The sequence below is a fragment of the Poeciliopsis prolifica genome, unplaced genomic scaffold (genome assembly GCF_027474105.1).
Source record: "Poeciliopsis prolifica strain line A6 unplaced genomic scaffold, Auburn_PproV2 SCAFFOLD039, whole genome shotgun sequence".
Lineage (NCBI taxonomy): Eukaryota > Metazoa > Chordata > Actinopteri > Cyprinodontiformes > Poeciliidae > Poeciliopsis > Poeciliopsis prolifica.
Genome location: NW_026562414.1, coordinates 1,364,283 through 1,383,477, shown reverse-complemented (window position 1 = coordinate 1,383,477; position 19,195 = coordinate 1,364,283). Strand labels below are relative to the sequence as shown.

General features: G+C 38.2%; 2 protein-coding genes across 8 annotated transcripts; one reads left to right on the top strand and one right to left on the bottom strand.

The window, feature by feature from the left end:
* The first annotated feature begins 1,451 nt into the window (after positions 1 to 1,451).
* Positions 1,452 to 12,087, top strand: tmem151ba (transmembrane protein 151Ba). 6 transcript variants are annotated; one of them, XM_055054516.1, is made up of 4 exons: positions 1,452 to 1,881; positions 6,625 to 7,921; positions 8,037 to 8,135; positions 8,410 to 12,087. In XM_055054516.1, the coding sequence occupies exons 1-3, from the start codon at positions 1,798 to 1,800 to the stop codon at positions 8,099 to 8,101; spliced, it is 1,446 nt and encodes a 481-aa protein (XP_054910491.1). In that variant the 5' UTR covers positions 1,452 to 1,797; the 3' UTR covers positions 8,102 to 8,135; positions 8,410 to 12,087. The 6 variants fall into 6 exon arrangements, 5 of the variants coding, with proteins under 5 accessions (XP_054910491.1, XP_054910489.1, XP_054910490.1 ...); XR_008607636.1 differs by having other exon boundaries at positions 6,625 to 8,491; positions 12,006 to 12,086; XM_055054514.1 differs by having other exon boundaries at positions 6,625 to 7,688; positions 7,761 to 12,087.
* Positions 12,088 to 12,960: 873 nt separating this feature from the next.
* On the bottom strand, positions 12,961 to 17,202 carry tcte1 (t-complex-associated-testis-expressed 1). 2 transcript variants are annotated; one of them, XM_055054347.1, is made up of 5 exons: positions 17,121 to 17,202; positions 16,364 to 16,493; positions 15,643 to 16,220; positions 14,485 to 14,934; positions 12,961 to 13,201 (listed from the first exon to the last, which is right to left on the bottom strand). In XM_055054347.1, exons 2-5 carry the CDS (start codon positions 16,458 to 16,460, stop codon positions 13,019 to 13,021), a joined length of 1,308 nt encoding a protein of 435 aa, XP_054910322.1. In that variant the 5' UTR covers positions 16,461 to 16,493; positions 17,121 to 17,202; the 3' UTR covers positions 12,961 to 13,018. The 2 variants fall into 2 exon arrangements, with proteins under 2 accessions (XP_054910322.1, XP_054910323.1); XM_055054348.1 differs by having other exon boundaries at positions 17,067 to 17,146.
* Positions 17,203 to 19,195: the final 1,993 nt, after the last annotated feature.

Here is a 19,195-nt window from a genome sequence, read left to right as displayed (position 1 = left end):
TATTGTTGTTTTTCTCCTTCTCACACGGCAAAAACAGATTATGGTGTCTCTATTGTCGCGGTATTACATAAAACCAAAAGAAATATGAATTTTGTTCAGCTCAAGCTGCAGTGGTTTTATATGGATAATTCAGTTATTTGTGCAAGCTGTAAAGAATGGGCAGATAATACTTGTTGGCAATGTTTTTAATCAAAATACATAAACATTTTTTAGAATAAGAGTCAAAGTAGTTCTAAGAAACTGACATTTTTTCTGGCACATTTTATGTGAAGTGTACAAACACTAAAATAAATGTGGCTAAGCCTGTTGTCATTTCAAGAGTATAAAATACTATGTTTATGAAAAATAAAGAAACAAGTGTAAGCAACATTCTCACAGTAAAACTACTAGATTATCAACAAATCTGAAGTGGAAAATCTGTTTACACTATGTTACTGTATATGTGTAGCGAAAATTAAAATCGACTGCATTTTAATTTGCAGTGTAACATCAGAACACACTAGCCAATAATGAAATAGATTGTCACTTTATTTATTTTGAGGATTTTCACTCCGTTTATTTTATTTGTGTTTGTTTTCTGTGAGATTTTTCAGCCTCTTCCTTGTTGAAACAGAGAGACTCATACAGCAAAACTTGTGTTTGTGCCCAGCGGAACATCAACATGTGACAGGAGGTAAGTATAATCAAGCCCACAGCTTTTGGATTACAAAACAACGACTCTTCCCACTGAGCCGCAGTCAACCACAGGTAACGTTGAGTTTCATTCTCAGTTTTTCAGCATTTTTCAGCGATAAGAACACCAAAGTTGCATCAATTATCGTTTTTGGCAGCTTACTCTGCATTTTTAACACCATCCTGGAGTTTTAAGATTGTTCAAGTATTTTTGTATTTACATTTTAGCTTTAACCTTTATTTGATTTACAAAAAGCCAGTGAATTGTTGTTCCCAGTAAGCCACCTTTGTGGCAGATCATTTAGATTCTAGATGGTGGATAAGAATGTTTTTAGGGTTTTGAATGCATCACTTGCAAAACTTTACCTGTCAGGCACTGTTTAACCTCTTGCAACTCATTTGCAAATGGATTCATTCAGAATCTTTGTAGAAATCTGCCAAGAGTTGCTGTATTTCGCTTCCTCATGTGACGTCATCAAGCCATACCCGCAAAAGACAATATGTAATTTATTTCTCTTTCAGTGCACCTTTTGAAAACGATGTAACTGGTGATCCTGCTGGAGAAGTCAACATGTCATAAACCAGCTTTGTGTCTTTTTGTCAGCATTTTTTTGTGCAAAAAAAAAAAAAATACTACACAACTAACTAGGTTTAATATTTAAGCCTATAAGGTTGTTATCTCTACTTCGCAGCCAGTGCGTGTCTTCAGTGGTGTGCAGAGGGTGGTTCCCTGTGCAGCAGCGCCTCTCCGCGCTCCTGCGTGTATTATTTACATTGTACTGTCGGGCTGGCTGCTCACACGTGTCCCACCGTCTCGCCTCTTTGTCCTGCATCACACTTTCACTGGCTTCACCGTCAGCATCAGAGAGAAGCTGACTGCATGCCGCGTTTGCCCTTTTCTTGCATTGCTTATCCTGCAGAGGATTGCTCAGCCTTTTGACTGGAACGCTTCCCACCTGAAAGAAAGGAAACATCTCTCCAGCCCTTGTCCACTGGTTCCGGACGGTCTGGGACGGGTTGGATGACGTGCGGAGGGGGTTCTCCGGGTATTTATGTATCGCCCTGCGTTGGAAAAGACCCATCCCACTGGGAGATCCATGCTCCGGCTTTTGTGTCGCTGTCATCATGTCCCCAGCATCGGCTCCAGAGGCCAGTGAGAGCAGCACAACCACGGTCCAAGAGGAGGCAGCGGCCAGTCCCAGGGAGGAGGTAAGAAGCTGTTCGCAGTGTTCAGATCACTCCAGATCAATGGGAGGAATGAATGAATGAAGCCTTTAATCGGTTTGACTGATTTCATTAATAGGGTACCAGGATAGGGCTCTGCAGGCTGATGAAAACAACCTGATTAGGGTTTAATTGGACTCAGTGACTGTACAAAGGACATTGCTGTACATCATCCTGAAGTGGATCCCAACAGGCAGTCTAAGGTGTGAAAAGAAGGAAAACAAAGAAAGGGCTACACAAGAACAAAATATACTCTGGCAGGGAAATATTTGATTCCCTCACTATAAAAACACGCAATTACTCACATGTTTGCATGTAATTAAACTTGTTTTTGATGAATTGGTTGTATTTTTATGAGGTATAATATCACATCTTTCTTGGAGACTGCTGGATAAGTTACACATCCATTACACAAGAGGCTTTTTATGTAACCTAGCTGTTCTTATTATGTCAAGAAAAAGTATCCACGAGTGTGTGACATTTATTTAAAGGCACAATGAAGGGTTTTTTTCACTCAGCAAGACTTGCATTGAAACTGATTTGAACTGAGCGCATAAGGTATCATCTCAAACTCTGGAGGCTTTTGCAGAATATACTGTAAACTGGAGAGACACACGAGAAAATTAAAAATGTAAGTTTTCCATCTATGTCTGTTTCCTTTGAAATTGATTGGAGAATGAACCAAAAATGCAAATTGAAATAATGACATGAAATATATTTTCCTTATAATTTGGATATTTATTAACTATTACAAATATTATTATAATGTCTGGAGAAGCTAGTTACTCACAGGGTGTATTCATAGGAAGTTTAGTGGAAGGAAAAAGTGTGGTAACAAGAAAAAGTCGCAACAGCTAACACACACTGAAGTATGCATGACATGGAATACCAATGTTGGATTTATTGTGTTAATCTACTTCTGAACAAGATACAACATATAAAAGTAAATTTTAGTTGGAAATCAAGATCCCAGAGTCTGGAGGCCGAGTGGAGAGAAACCTAACCCACGGTGCTTGAAATCAAGTGTGAAGTTTAAAGTCAGTGAGGGTTTAAGAATCCATGCCATCTGCTGTTGTTGGTCCCTCTGCGTTTTATCAAATCCAGAGTCAGAAGTCTACCTGGACTTTTTAGAACAGCTCACATGTCCCTCTGCTGAAAAGTGTTAAAGAGATGGTGGTTTGTTTTTCCAGCAGGACTTGGCACCTGCCCACCCTAAATAATGATTTTATCACTGTGGCTGATTAACTAGATAACCAATCTGAGACAAACCTCACAGTGAATCTACTTCTGAACTAAATTTTGGAAATAAACACATTGTTGATGACATTCTGAGATTCAGTCCTACAGACACTTGAATGCAAAGCATCAACAGAATACCAGTATGATGTAAATGTTGATCATGAAGGCAAATGGTCCTGAAATCTGTACTGAGTTTAACCCGTTTAATTCTTTGAGGCATTCTTGTGTAGTAGTTTGGTATTATTTACTAAATGCAGGGATTTTTCTTTTTTATTGCAACAGAAATGTCTGCCCTACAGTGTTTATAGTGCTGAGTCACTTCCTTTCCTTCGCCGCTATCGGCTCTAATGACCAGCTCTTTCAGGCTGTGGATATTTAATTGGCATGTCATTTCTTGCAACTAAAATTTCTGTGTAATATTCCTGTTACATCAGGCCTGATCAATTTCAGCTAGAAAACAATCTGATACTGCACACATGTGCATTTATTTCCAAATTTCTTACTCTTCTGAATAATGTACACATAAACATCATTGCCTTTGTTTCTAAAATGTAACATGAGCCTAAAAGTATGTCATGTTGTATTGATTATTGTCAGCACAGGGTTCTGTTGAGTAAATAGTCTTCCTGCAACTGGTTTATCTCAGTAGGGAGTTTCAGTGTTTATCCCCTTCACCCTGCAGGATGTTGCCTTATAGGTTGGCAAGACACTTGGGGATCATGTGACCAGGGTGGGGAGGATAACTGTGGAGGGAAAAAACATCTATTATTTATGTTTGTCTGTCACTATGAGAGCACAGAACCAATACGTCGGATTTATTATGAAACTATTGCATAAAACACGTAGAGTCCAAAAGTATTAGTCACAACCTGATTTAACAAGTCTAATGTAAATTGTTTTTGCTACAGTCTTTCCTTCCTGAGGCTTTAGAATCTCAGTAGCTCTTCAGATTAGCTGTTAATGCTGCCGTTGGGACCCGCTTTTCTCTGGGGTGATGAATGATGCCATCGGCTTCATCTCCAGGAGTCAAATAAATGTTTGGCTTTATAGTTGAACACTGCCACTGGCACCGCTGGTTACTAACTATTTTACTGCATTGTTATTTTATTGCAGTAACTTAATCTCAAAGTGAAGAATAAATAAAACCCAGTCTTTCTGTTTGAAACAGTCATTTTACAAAATCACACATGCCTTGGAAAATTAATGTAGCTGAAAATTAATGTAGCTGAAGCCTTTTTAAGCCTTTTTAACACTTATAATATTTATATCTGAATAGCTTTTTCTGAAGTATAGGTCAGAGGTGAAATAACAGATGAAGATATCCTACTGTTAGTTACAGTGGATAACTTGTAGCGCTATTTTTCTTGCAATATTCCACATTATAATGGACTATTTAAAATATAAAGACATTTTAAATAAAAATCTGAGTGTCTGGAAGAAAATTTAAAACAGATTTCCGTAGACGTTTTAGCTGGATAATTACATAAAACTTTTATGGGTAAATCAATCCAGGATTGGATGAAAAGGAGCACATTCAACTTTCTTTCTTAGTTATTTCAGTCCTCATAATTAAATTCCAAGAATACGATAGAGCTATTCAGCAGCAAACACTCAAGATGAATTTGGGTTAAACAATAAATATTTATATATTTTTTTTCTTGAACAAAAAAAAGACTGCCAAAACAAAAATGTTAATCTAAATATTAAGTGTTTTTGCACATTGTTCATATCATCTAAGATGGCAAGATTTTGCCCAGTCAACCCATTGCAGATAAAAGCAGGCTTATATGGGACACAATTCATGCTAGAATAACAAAAATAAAACCGTAATGAACTGGTTTTGCTGTTTTTATGAACATTTTCTCCAAGACCTACAAAAAAAATCTGTACAACTGTAGTAGTTGTTTTGATTGTTGTGAAATCTTACTTTTGTGTATGTATGGACTGGTAAGAGATAATTACTGGATTACAACCTTTAATAAAAGTGGTTTCACTGCATCATAGTGTTTACAAAGATATTTAAATTAAACATGATCTAATGTCTTTTATTAAAAAAAAGAAGAAAAAGTTGTTATATCTGCTGCAACTCACAAAATAACATTGATTATTACAGTTATATCTTTTTTTTTTATCATTTATGTATTGCTATTTTGGTATCATGCAAAAACATAGAAAAATACAGTTTACTTCACACATGTCTGCTTACAAATTAAAGCTTTACTAGTAATAACTGTGATGCATGGCATTTCTGCAACATTGCCACGTTTTTTAGCAACCACGCAGTAAAATAAGACATTTCTAGACAAATGTTTCCTTTTTGTGAGCAAGAAAAAAAAGTGTAGTAGCCTTCTCTCAGCAAGCTGACTGGCAGGGCAGATCAGCAGAGAAAATTTTATGGGTTTTGGAACGACAGTCTTCAAAATGTTCTACCGAAAACAACTCCTTGCATACTTTTATGAAAAAACTGAGCCAAGAAACACATAACCTAAAAATGTGACACAGTATCTCAGTTGATTGGACCAGAACAAATGGATAAAAATGCTGAGCAGGACAAACTTGGACAACAGCGTCCCGTACTCTTTACCAAATGAATGTAAACTGATCGAAGTGACAGCTGCTGACAATAAGATTTTAGACTTGTACAGAAATGTTTCCATTGCCAGTGTGTGATTCAGGTAATTGTGTGTTGACTTGCACAGTTCAAAACATCAGGCAGGTTGATACAACTCATGCATAAACTATACGAAAGCACTTATGAAGCAGAGAATTTTTATAAATATTTTAGTTGCATGAGCCACTACCTTTAACTTTTGTACTTACATGTTAGTTCATGTTAAGTCTTGTTATATTTGCTGTATTTAAAAGAAAATTCAAGTTTGATACAATCTTGATGTTTCTTCTTCTTTTATAAACTGACCAAGTGCTTATAAAAACCACACAGCTTATTGGTATTTTTATTTAGCAATGAGTTAATGTCTTTTGGTGTCTGGAAAATGAGCCGTTTCAAAAACTTCCAGAATCTCACTTTACAAATCTGCAGGCACTGCCCATCACCTAGCAACCCCAGCAAAGCCCAGCCGTTCAACTGGCAACCCAAATGGAGGTCCAGGACGTTTGACCAGTTGATTTTACATCTGTATGTACTGTTCAACAGCTGCTATGAAAGAAAAACAAGTGGTTTGTTGTTCACTTACCATCTAGAAGCCACTTTCTGCTGCTCTACTTCTGCTTTTCAAACAGATGTGTATTATTGCGCAACTGTTTGCAGCCATTTTCAAATTGAGCTGGGGGGTGTAGCCAGCAGCAGCTTATTTGAATTTAAAGTGACAAGAGGCTCTAAAACAGCTGATTCTGAAAGGGGCTCAAAATGGAGAGCAAAAAATGTAATGAACATGTTAGACCACAGACCTACCCTAACCTCTTCAATGAAGCGAAACAGATCACCTTTATTACTGCTGCTGACTTCTGTTTGCCCTTCTTTTCTTGCAGCAGCATCCTCAGAAACAGTCTCTGACCAAGTCTTTGTGCCAGGAGTCTCACTGGAAATGCCTACTGCTGTCCTTGTTGATGTATGGATGCGTAGGAGTGATAGCCTGGTGCCAGGTGACCAAGGTCACGCGTCTCTCCTTCGACAACGCCTACAAGGGAAAGTCCATGATGTATCACGACAGTCCCTGCTCCAACGGCTACATCTACATCCCCCTGGCTTTCCTGGTCATGCTCTATGTGGTCTACCTTGTGGAGTGCTGGCATTGCTATGCCAGGAACGACCTGCTGTACAAGGTGGACGTGGACAGCGTGGCCGAGCGCATACAGCGAATGCAGCAGGCTACGCCCTGCATCTGGTGGAAGGCCATCAGCTACCACTATGTCAGGAGGACACGGCAGGTGACGCGTTACCGCAACGGAGACGCATACACCACCACGCAGGTTTACCATGAGAGAGTGAACACACACGTGGCTGAAACAGAGTTTGACTATGGGAACTGTGGCATTAAGGACATCTCGAAGCAGCTGCTAGGTTTGGAGGGATTCCCCATTAGCAGGCTGAGGTTCACGAAGTGTTTTAGCTTTGCCAATGTGGAGTCAGAAAACTCCTACCTGACGCAGCGGGCTCGCTTCTTTACAGAAAACGAGGGCCTGGATGATTACATGGAGGCCCGCGAAGGGATGCACTTAAAGAATGTGGACTTTAAGGAGCACATGATTGCCTTCTCTGACCTGAACCGTCCTCCTTGGTATGCTTCCAACTCTGCTTTCTGGGTGGCAGCTGCGTTCACTCTCTCTTGGCCATTGCGGGTGCTGACAGAGTACCGCACAGCCTGCGTGCACTACCATGTGGAGAAGCTATTCGGCTTTGACTATGTGCCAGCAATGCCATCGGAGGAACGTCCGTATTGCCGACACATCCCACGGGTCAATACCATCGACAGCACGGAGCTAGAGTGGCACATTCGCTCCAACCAGCAGCTGGTGCCCAGCTACTCTGAGGCAGTCCTGATGGATCTAGCCCAGCTTTCTGGGAGCTGCAACAGCTACTCTACAAGTGGGAGGTATGGCAGCTACAGACAGAATTGTGAACGCTGCCACCGCACCATCAGCAGCTCCTCCATCTTCTCCCGCAGTGCCCTGAGCATTTGCAACTCAGCAAGCCCTCGCATCCCCTTCAGCGCCAGTCGATTCTCTCTAGGCCGGCTGTATGGGTCCAGGCGGAGCTGCATGTGGAGGAGCAGCGGGAGCCTGAATGAGCAGTCCTGTCCCACTGAGAGCACTCGCTGTCTGTCAGGTCAGCAGACTAATGAGGAGAACCCTCCGGCCTATCAAGATGCTCTGTGCTTTCCTGTGCTCATTGTGCATCGCAATGAAGGATGTCTCAATCACGACCACCGCTCTTTGCACAGGAATGGCTCCTGTGTGGAGACGTCCCTTTGACTCACAGCTGGCCCAATGTGATGACACAAACTGAGGCTGAGAAACATCTTTAAACCTGGCTTGCGAGGGTTTGTAAATTTACAATGCTGTGTGAGTATTTAAGTACTTACACTTTGTCAGATTTTGGCCACATTACAATCCAAAACTTCAGCACAACATAAGTTAGTCCATGACAGTGAAGTGGAAGGAAAATCGTCCATCCACCATTTTTTTCACAGGCAGAGTAGAGCAAGGACAATCCAGTCCATCTCAGGGCATCATGACAGATTCATGCATACACAGACTCACAGCCATTCTAAGAGCAGTTTGATAATTTAACCTAACTTCCATGTTTTTATACAGAGGGAGGAAGCAGGAGTACCTGAAGAGAACCTAAGGACATGCAAATTATATGCAAAAAGGCACCAGACCTGCAGACAGACAGGTCAGAAAAAACATTGTGGAGAATTTGAATGTAGGATTAGGTCCCAAGCTTTGAACATCACATAAAGCACTCTTCAATTCATCATAAGAGTAGTAACAATACAGCCAAAGCTACATGGAAATTGATTAAATCGTAGCATATTTATGGCCCAAGTCCAATTGAGAAACTATGACAAGACGAGAAGATTTATGTTCGCCAACAGTAACCATTCAGTCTGACTGTGAATGAGCAAAAATGTCAGTCTCTAAATTTGGAAAGCTGGTAGAGAGATATTCCAAAATGACTTAGCTGTAATTACAGCATTCACTTAGGAGGACTGGATCCTTGCACACCACACTTTTCATACTTTATTTGTAGAAACATTTTCTTTAAATAATTTATAATTTTCCTTCTACTTCAAAATTATGCACCAATTTGTCTTGGTCTACAGCAAAAAATTCCAATACAAACACTGAAGTTTGTAATGTAAAAAAATGTGAAGCATTCAAGTAATATGAATACCTCCTCAGCAGTCTGTATGTCTTTACCATAAAATTCACCTACAAGTTATAACAAGATTTGTTCTGAGAAGTTTGGCACAGATAACCATTACAAGGTTTTAATAAACCAAGCCGTCCTCAGCTGTCTATAGAGGGACGACCAACTTGGAAATACTAAGAGAAGTCACACCCTACTTTGAAATGTCACACTGGTGAATGAGTGTCTTGGTAACCTTTCTTCAATTCTGACAAACTTGGAGTTTGATAAGAAGTGAAAAATCTGAAATATTTTACTGATGCACAAGTGAAACAACAAACACACTGAGATATTAATAGAGACAAACACATTGCATGAGTCATGTGACTCACTAGGGAAAATACAGAGATGAATGAGACTCAGCAGTTTCCTTATAAAAAGTACCTCTGATGAGCTCATCAGTCAAGCCTACATAGAAAATCAAAATAAAAGTATGTAGAAAACTCAAATTGTGGACATTAACACAAGGTCAGCACAGATTGAAAAACAAAACAAAACATTGCAGTGTCTGGTAGAGAAAAAGCATATAGTGAATGGAAATCAACATGTTTGCAATGACGTTATACTCCCTTCCATGCCAAATACAGAGGATGAATAATTTAGTGGATGAAGGACATGAGAACTCTAAACAGAATCATCAATTCAAACTATGTCTTCTTTTATTTCACATTTGACAATTCTACTCAGGCTACCTCTTTGTTTAAGTGCCTAACATCAACCATTTCCAAGAAACATATGCTTTCACAATCTGAACCATCTCATCTCAGCCTCTTCCCAATTAAATGACAGAATGACAGAACCACCTTTGGCTTGTCATGGAGGCCTTGGTCTTCTGATGTCATCGTTGTGGAAAATGGCATTTTCCTATAAGTTGGGTCAAACGCTGTTTCTGGTGTTTTTCATAAGATGATAAATAAATCAAAAATGACTTTCAAGATAATGTAACCCAGATTTTGTTCCGTGAGCTCTGTGCTGCTGCTGATGCATATCAGAGAAGCATCCAGAAAGCTTGCCATGTAACTCTAAAAACAGGCCTGGACTTGACACTGTTAGTGACACATTCAATAAGATGACAGGATTACATGAAAACAAGACTTAGATGTACTTCCTTTTACCCCTAAAGGACAACCAGAACATATATGATATAGCATAGACCTGGATAAGTGCAAAATAAGAGAACAGGCCTGTAATTTAAAGATTTCCTTCCTAAATGTAAAATATAATGAATAACAGAGCAATTGCTAAAGATTTTCATCGACATTGAGTGTAAAGGGTGTTGTAGTTTGCCTTTTTTATCTTTCTTCAGTAGCTGTGAGTTGTAATACACAAAAGTAGTAAAACATCAAAAGGATATTTATAGTTTGTCACTAACTTTGGATATAAAGGTTTTTTTTATTCATTTAAATCAGTTTGCTGTCAGTGACACCATCCTTCACATCATGTACTAATCCATGAACGTTACTTGGCTGTGCTCATTCTGTCACTGACTGTATTCCACACGAGGTGTTATATTTGGAACTAGCTTAATAGCAATACCTAAAATACATTAAAAATAATAACTGAGGTTGGATTAAAGATTCTTTCTAACCTCAATTGTATTAATAGCAAGTCCCTATGCAAGTCCCGCCAACCTCAAGATAGTGTGAGACAATAAGTTTGCTGGCAACAACATTCCTGCTGACATTTCTATCTCTTTTCATTGTGATGCGAGTGAGTCGCTGGTGTGTGGATGTTGCCTTTTTCTAGTTCCAAGTTGGAAGAATCAAATCAAGCATCCTCTGAAGTCCAAAATGAAACTCCATAAGTCAAAGGCAGGGTCCAATTTCAATACCCGATATGACTGCCATAAAGATAACAACATTGTGGCTAACAGAGAAACTGTACAAACTCTTCTTGTGAACTTTCTTATTTAGCTCTAGGACATTTATTGGCTTAAATAACAGCTAGTTGTTAGCACTTTTAATGTATTAAGGGTATATTTTTTTATAGGCTCAATCATCGGGAATGCAAAACCCAAATATCCCACAATTAAAGGGTGACAGCATGCCATCTACCTATGTAATAGTTGCAAGTTACCATCTTCAGCTCATGCAAAATAAAAATATCTGACGTAGATTAATCTTATTTTAATTTTCAAAACAAATGTCCAAGTTGTGAAGGGTTGGGCCATGTCTCAGCATGAATTAGGCTAAAACCAATGAAATTTGATGACCACTACATAAATTATCCAATCCCATTTTCTAATTTATTATTAGTCAGCCAAGCCAACCATAATGATTGCGATTTCTGATTATGGTCATTTGCAAAACATAACAATTATTTGAGGAGATTTGTTTACGGGTGCAATGTTTACATTAAATGTGACAACAAAAAAAATCTGCTTGGTGTATAAACCAGCCTGAAAGGCCAATAGCTTTCCTCTGTTAGAATAAAAGATGTTGTCGTGCAAAGCACTAAACCCTTTATTTTGTCTGGCAAGCATATTAGTTTGTAGCAATAGATTGCACTGTTTCTGTCCAGAATGCTTTGGGGCTCATCTTTTTATGTCTGTATAAATTTGTGTATGTAGGGCAGAGAGGCTTTGTACTGTAAATAAGATAGAGTTGAGAATAATGACTGTTCTTGTGGGTCATTTGGTGAATGTTTTGCTCACACAGAAACATTGAGGCCATAGCAGCAGGAAAAACTTTGACATCCAGGTGTTTGATGGTGACAAGCTATTCTATCCTTATTGCAACACAGCTGATACCAACTTCATGTGAACTTTAATTAATCTTCTGAGTAGTTTTTGTTTCCTTTAACCACACTTATAAATCACTTGAATGCATTCTTTTAGCTACACTTGAACACATGCAGCACAGACTTTTCTTTGAGGTATATTTTTTTAACCTTTTTTTTTGGAAGGTAAAAATAATTTGTTTATTTACTGACACAAATCGCACTACTTGATTTACTACCTCTTGAAAATATTGAGTGAAATCATTTTTGTGTATTTCAGTATCACCACAGAGCTGCCTTGCTTACATGAAGACGAAATACCAAATATCTGTTCAAAACTGGATAAAAATTGTAATAAATGAAAGTGCTCACTAAATCTGTTCTGTTTTTATCTGTATTGTAATGAGGTGACTCGATGTTATTTCATATTGCTTTGCTATTATCCTTCCCATCAAGTCTGACAGACAGGTGCCACATCATGACTCTGCCACCACCATGTTTCACTGCAGGGATGCTCTGCAGAGTTAGTTTTCAGGACTTTCTGTTTTTTGAAGATGGCCATATTTTTGTAGTTTTGCCTTTTGCTAGAAACATGTCAAGCAGGATTCATACCTGACTTTTCTGGTGTGTTTGTCGCAAAAGTGCTGCATCCATGATGAGATTAAATTACATACCGTAACTTTAGAGAGGGGCAAAAAATGACAATGCATGCCACATTTTTCAGGCTTTTTATTTTTAAAATATATTGAAAATTATGTATCATTTTTCTTCCACTTAAAAATCATGAGCTTTTTGTTGTTCCAGTTGGAATACATTGAAATTTGCGAGTGTCAAAATGTAATGGTGAGTTAATAGTGGCTTTTTTTCTAAGGTACTATAACCTTTTCTTGTTTATTAAGCCTCATAACAAAGTGTAAAACATTTTCAGATTTTGTTACTTGTTCCTGCACAGTATGATGCCTTTTCATGGTGCTGTGGTGATGTAGCCTCTTTTGCAAAGCTGTAGTTCACTTTTTCCAAGTAACTTTGCCTTAAATTGTCACTAATTTCAATGGTACTGTGAGTACATACTTGCAACAGTGGTTTGTTTGGTCATAAATTTATATGCTAAAAATAATTTTTAACCACAAATTTGCTACATTTTAAAAACATCTAACAAACAGACCTAAAATTCAGAAAGGTAGATAAATCCTTATATTTAAAGGTATGAAATAGTGATAAAAAACACACTTCAATGTGGTTTAAGATACAGATATGGAGTAAGACTCTGTATCTGATAAATGCAAGTTTATATTAAATACAGATGGTACTTCTTCTCCTGTGCAGAGGTCCCCTGTATCTGTCTGCACACTGATTGGTCCAAATCGCCTTGTTAATGGAGGTAGCATTCGTCTCATCCATGTCTGTCTCGCGGATATCACAATCTGTTAGAGTGCTGTTGTGAGCCATTGCCTCTGCCAAAGCTTTACCTCCGACCTGCACAAACACAAGACACAGACGCACACGTTCTGTTGGTGACGTGACAAAGAAATGCAATGCTTGTGACACAACCCAGAATGTAACAGCTTTAAAGACACATTTGACAACCTTGTATAATCACCACTTCCTGCTCACACTTTCAGAACTGCATATTGCTGCTGTCACCAGTGACAAATAGTTGTTTTCTTACACAGAAACACCCATTTCTATTTTTACAAAGATTGAGCCAAGGTCACAGATACTGATGGTATTACATTTCTGCTGTGTGGGTGACTTTTGATCCTCTGCAATGCATTCCAGACAGATACAGTATGCCATGAAATCTTTGAGAGGAGAGAGCGTGAGAGAGATAAAAAGTCAGAAATGTGTCTCATAGGGGAATACTTAACTCTGCTCTCCATTGCTACATGTTTTCCACATGTGTCTATGAATAATTGAAAACCCCTGTACTTCACAACCATTCTGGTTACTTCCAGCAGACATGCCTGTGCAGGCTGCATCAGTCATCAAGTGAAAACAAAGGAAGCTATTTTTCCACACTTTAGCTGCCTAAACCAAGTTCTTAATGATAAAGGTACATGCAGTTCACGTGGAACGTATTCACAGTACTTCACTTTTTCCACATTTTGTTATGTTTCGGCCTTAATATAAATTGTATTTCTACAATCTCTTTCCTCAAAAATACCTCATTATGACCATTTGGGAAAAAATCATCACAATTGCCATTTCTTGGTTTTCTACTCTATAAATTTGCCAAACACTCAAAAACATTTCCACAATTTGTTACTTATATCCGTGGAAAAAGAAAAGCATGGAAAAATATTTGAAATTGCATCCATCCATGTTCCTATAGTTAGAGCCTGAACACCATAAAAATAGCTGGTAAACCTCAGTATTAAGAATTTTAAAATGTGTAAAGAAAAAGCTTTGAGAACTTAAAAATTCTGTGAGAACATTTCTGGCTAAATTTTCACATGAAACATGTAGAATCACAATTCTATAAAATACCTCAATTTGTTGTTTATTTATCAGATATTAATTGAAATAGTGCATCAGAGAAAGATTAGCATGTATGACGTTTCTGCCTGGAATATACCAAAGTACTCCACACCTTTCTGCTAAATTTGTCCTGATTTAGCAAAGCCTTGTGACATGAATATTATGGTTAAATAGAACAAATTTAAAAATTATTTTAACCCCTTTTAAGAGGTACAAGTTTGCTTCAATTCACGAAGGATCAAAATAAAGTACCTTTCAAGAGATAATTAATAACAACTTACATCTCCAAGGAGGTTGCAGGACAGATCAAGGGTCCTCAGTCTTCTATTCTTTAGCAGCACTTTTGACAGCACAATAGCAGTTATGAAGGTCAAATCATTGCCTGCCAGGTTCAGGTATGTCAGAGTTGTGTTTTTCTGCAAGGCCTCGGCAATGGCCTGCCCACCTTCGTCCCTCACCTGGTTCAGACGCAAGTTTAGGTACAGCAGAGAGGAATTGTTTGACAGAACCTCAGCTAATGCTTGGGCTCCCTGGACTTCAATTTCATTGTTGCAAATGTTGAGTTTCTTCAGTTGGCCCTTGGAGAGCAGCTCTGCAACAGACCTGGCACCACCATCTCTGATGATGTTGTGGGATAAGTCAAGCTCTATGAGGGAAGGATGTTCCATAAGACATCTCAGCAGCGGGCGACACTTTTTATCGTCAATTTGACTTTGACGAATCCTCAGAACCTGCAGACACATAATACCATACTATGAGGCTTCAAATTGTCAGCATAACTGCAGATGGAAGAAATGAAAAAGCTAACTAATACTGAGCAACAGCTTTGGAAACCTTACACAAAGAAGTAACTAGAAATCTGAAAAACAGCTGGAAATGTCACAAAATTTGTAAATCTTAATTTTATGCTTTCAGACTGAGCCTAAAGTAAATGTTCTGTTCCAGAAACTTCAAAAAATGTAACCATAAAAGTTGTGTAAATACCAAGAAAGGGGCATGTCAACATGCCATTCACAGATATCTTCACTTTCTTTTTTTTTCTCACTTAAAATGCTTCAGATCATCAAACTAATTTCACAATTAGACAAACAAATTACAGTTTTCATTAAGGGACAAAAAGTAATTTAAGCAAACCTGACTTATGTGAAAAAGCAATTACCCTTAAACATTAAATATGTTGTTACTATCCTTGAAGTCTCAGTCATCTTTGCTAAAGTGAGCATAAATGGCCTGCTTACAGAGCAGAAAGTTCAAGTCCGAAATGTGACATCACCTCTCCACAGGCAAGAATTTTTATTTACTTATTTTGTGTGCCACGCAAGAATACCACAAAAAATGTGTAAATAAAAAAAAAAAAGATTTTTTTTTTTTTACAGATCTGCAAATAAAATAAATTGCAATCTCTTGTGTATAAACTGATGAGAGAAATATATGTTTACCTTCAGAGTCTTGCAGCCCTTAAAAGCTATGGTGAGGGCTCTACAGTCCCTGTCGGTTATTTGGAACATTGCCCATTCAAAGTTCATCCCACATTGTTTGATTCTATACACCAAATAGAGTTCTTCCAGTTCTGTCAGCTCAGCCAACACAGTCCCAAAGTCAAAATGACCAGTTGTCGTATCATCTTCCTCCTCATTAGCAAGCGTTGCTACTTCATTCTGATCATCATCCCTCCCCTTCACAAACTTCCTTGAAGGCAGTAGCAGCTGTGTGATGTGCAACCGCTTGACGTAATTTTTACAGAGAGGAAGCACATCAAGAATAACCTTAAAATCTGTTTCCTCTGGGACGAAAAGTTCGATTAAGTTCTCCAAGTGCCTTTCGAAGAACATGCGTTTCCAGCTGAAGCCATACAGAGAGATGTCACAGATGTTCCACCGCTGCTGGCAACACCGCTTCCAGAACACACCGTCAGGGACCAGGTCGGCAGTCACATGCAGAGGCAGGGAAAGAGACAACTTCGGCTGAATTGCGTCTTTCAGCTCAGGGGTGAGTTTTTCAAATAAATACTTATGATCTGTAACAAGCACACATTTAAGTTTAAGGTTAAAAAGAGGCACAAAAAGCAATTCTAATACAGTGCAGGCTTTATAGTTCAGGTTGCTGTTCTGCTGCAAAGTGAACCTCTGACAAAGATTTAATAGGGTACAGCAAAAATACCTTCAATTTTGTCTGCAATGCATCGTTGACATAGGCTGGACAAACTGGGAACCAAATCCAGGGACCAGTTTGGATCTTCGGCAATTATAATCCTCATTTTTATTTTGTTTTCCACTGGTTTGAATAGTTTCTGGAAAATGACAATGACATGGAACAAATTGAGGGTGTTTTTAACATATATTCAATGTGAATGTTAACAAGCTGATATATATAAAAAACATATCAAAATAATAAAAATAAGCCGAAATTTGTCATATTAAGCCGAAAAGTACGGAGCCCCCAAGGGAACATGGGGATTTTTTTTTTCTTTTGCGTTCCCTCCCAAAAGAAAAAAAAAATCCCCATGTCCCCTCGGGGGCTCCGTAGAAAAGCGTTGTCATTACAAAACACTTTTGTAATGGCAAACAAACAAGAATAGTGTTGTTAATTACGTCTTAATAAAGACCAAAGTGTCCACGTTTTGGATATATATAAAAAAACACTTTCCAATTACATAAAAGCGCTCATCTAAATGAGTTGCTAGACCTTTTAAATGTAGACTAAAAGCTGCTAACTTGAAGACATCTTTTTTAAAATTTCCACTAAAGCAGCTAACGCTAGCCAAACTGCGGCCAGCGGAAAAATAAACTCAAAATAAACACTTTCGACTTTTCAGACTTTAACACTATCATTCTTCCCGTTTAAACGCGAGGCAGCGACTCACTATGCATAAAGATACATTGTACTGATAAATTTATATGAGGCCTTCGGAGCAAACCTGCTGCGTGGCGCTGGTTTCAGGACTAGCCTGTTGCTATGGAAACGAAACGCTTTCAGTTGAGTTTGTGGTTTCAGGAAATTGTAGCTCCTATTGTTTATCTCGAGGGTTTGACATTGTTACGCTGAGTATATGTCAAAAGTTCAAGGGAACTAAGTAAGAGAAAGTCGTACTCGATTTGGGGTTTTGTTCACTGTTCAAACTATTTTCGAAAAATACGTACACTCCCAATTTTAAAGAGCCAGGTCTTATTTATGAGTTCTCAAAAAAATGGCATTCCCGAGATTTATGTAAAAAAAATCTTAAATCGGGAGGAAATGAACCAGTTGTCGTATCTGGGTAAGCGTTCAAATGCTTCCACTTGAATAATCTATAATCGACTGTCAATATATTTTCCGACTGGTTTCTTCATAATAAAGAAAGCCAAAAACATAGGGATGATCCGACAACTAAAATTGTAGAAAGCAGTAATATTTCAGATTATATTCCAGACAGATTAAAATGTGAGAACCTTCATGACGATAAAGCCTCTTTGTGTTTAGTTTATTTATTTGTTTTATCAGGCAGTGTGGAAGAGCAAGGTCATGCTGAGAATCACATTCACATTCTACAAAACAGCCAGATGGTCCTGGGATGCGGATCGCAGGTCTGTTGGAAGAGAAAACACTGGATGGAGTGAATCCATCTGTCCAATAAACAACAACATGAGGTGCCCAGACAGAGTGTAGGAGGAGGAGTGAAGGATCTCCTTATAGGAATTATGACTTGCCTTCACATTGTTTACTTTCTGAGACACCAATGAAAAATGTAAACCCTCATCACCTGAATATTCCCTGAGTGTTTTCTTTGTAAAGTACTTCACAATACCAATATAAATATAAGAGTTTTTAAAACTTTTTTATTAAGATTCTAAGTCATAGACTTAACTTACAGTAGCACAAAACTGTGATAACACATTCCTTCAATTTCTTTTCTATATTGAAATCTGAAAAAAGGTAGAATGCCTTTGTATTTTTTATTAATCTTTGACAACCGTATATAAAATCCATCTCTTCAGATATTTTAATTTGTGACTTATGTCAACAGTCAATACGTTTTTCTAGTTTGTTGACTGACGTGGTCAGAAAATTGAGAAGGAATTGATTTTATAGACCAGTTATAACCATGTTTCCCATATGTGCCATACAGATTGTGTCAGGGGGGGAATAATGGCTATGACAGGCATCAGAAGCTTCCTCCATGAATGACATCAAATCAGCATAAAATGCACCACCTTTTTCTCATCAACCCAGCCCTTTTCTTTCTGTCTGTCCACTTCTCCTCTTTTTTCCCTTTCCTCTCCAACCAGCTATGATTTTTGTTAAATTCCAGTCCAATTTGTTAAATGTGACAACGCATGGGATATTTTAAGTTATCCCATGCGTTGCTTCCTTTTAATTTGTTATGGTATTAGAGCCAGACCATAACAAATTGGACTGGAAGATGAGAGGCTCCAACTGACCTCCCCAGGCAGTCCATCAGTCCTGTGTTTGTGTACTTCGGCCTGACGGACACACGCTGCCCTTGAAGTTCGGCTTTAATGGACTGGCGTGACATCAGCCAATGCAGGAGGCAAATTTACTCCATGAACTGCTGTCCATGTGTACTCTAGGTGGAGCTACTTTGCTTGTGAATGACAAAGCACCACACAGATATCAGTTTGCGTGTCTATTGCTTTGGGATGAAACAACATAATTCAGCTGCAAATATCTACAGTTTCAGATCTGTATAAATCAAATGGCATATTCTTGGAAAGCTTCAGATTACACACACAAGATGGTCATGAGTCCAGAAAGTTCTATTTATTTATTTCATTATTTTTATCTGCTTCAGACAAAGATTACCTCTGTTTATGTAAAAATCAGTTTTTAGCTGATTTTGTGGGAAAATAATAACTTTTCAAATCAGTAAGTTCAAAGTAAAAACGTATATGTCACATAAACCAAGAAACTGATCACAACACATCATAGCGTGTTCACTTTAGTTATCTTTATCTGATAAAATTTGTTCAATGAATGGAAACATTTGACAAAAAC

Coding starts and splice junctions, on each gene's coding strand:
- tmem151ba (XM_055054512.1), top strand. CDS start 1,798: ATGTCCCCAGCATCGGCTCCAGAGGCCAGTGAGAGCAGCACAACCACG. Junction 1,882..6,624: donor CGGCCAGTCCCAGGGAGGAG/GTAAGAAGCTGT, acceptor CTTTTCTTGCAG/CAGCATCCTCAGAAACAGTC.
- tcte1 (XM_055054347.1), bottom strand. CDS start 16,460: ATGAGGATTATAATTGCCGAAGATCCAAACTGGTCCCTGGATTTGGTT. Junction 14,935..15,642: donor AGGGCTGCAAGACTCTGAAG/GTAAACATATAT, acceptor ATGTGTCTGCAG/GTTCTGAGGATTCGTCAAAG. Junction 13,202..14,484: donor CCTGCAACCTCCTTGGAGAT/GTAAGTTGTTAT, acceptor GTGTTTGTGCAG/GTCGGAGGTAAAGCTTTGGC.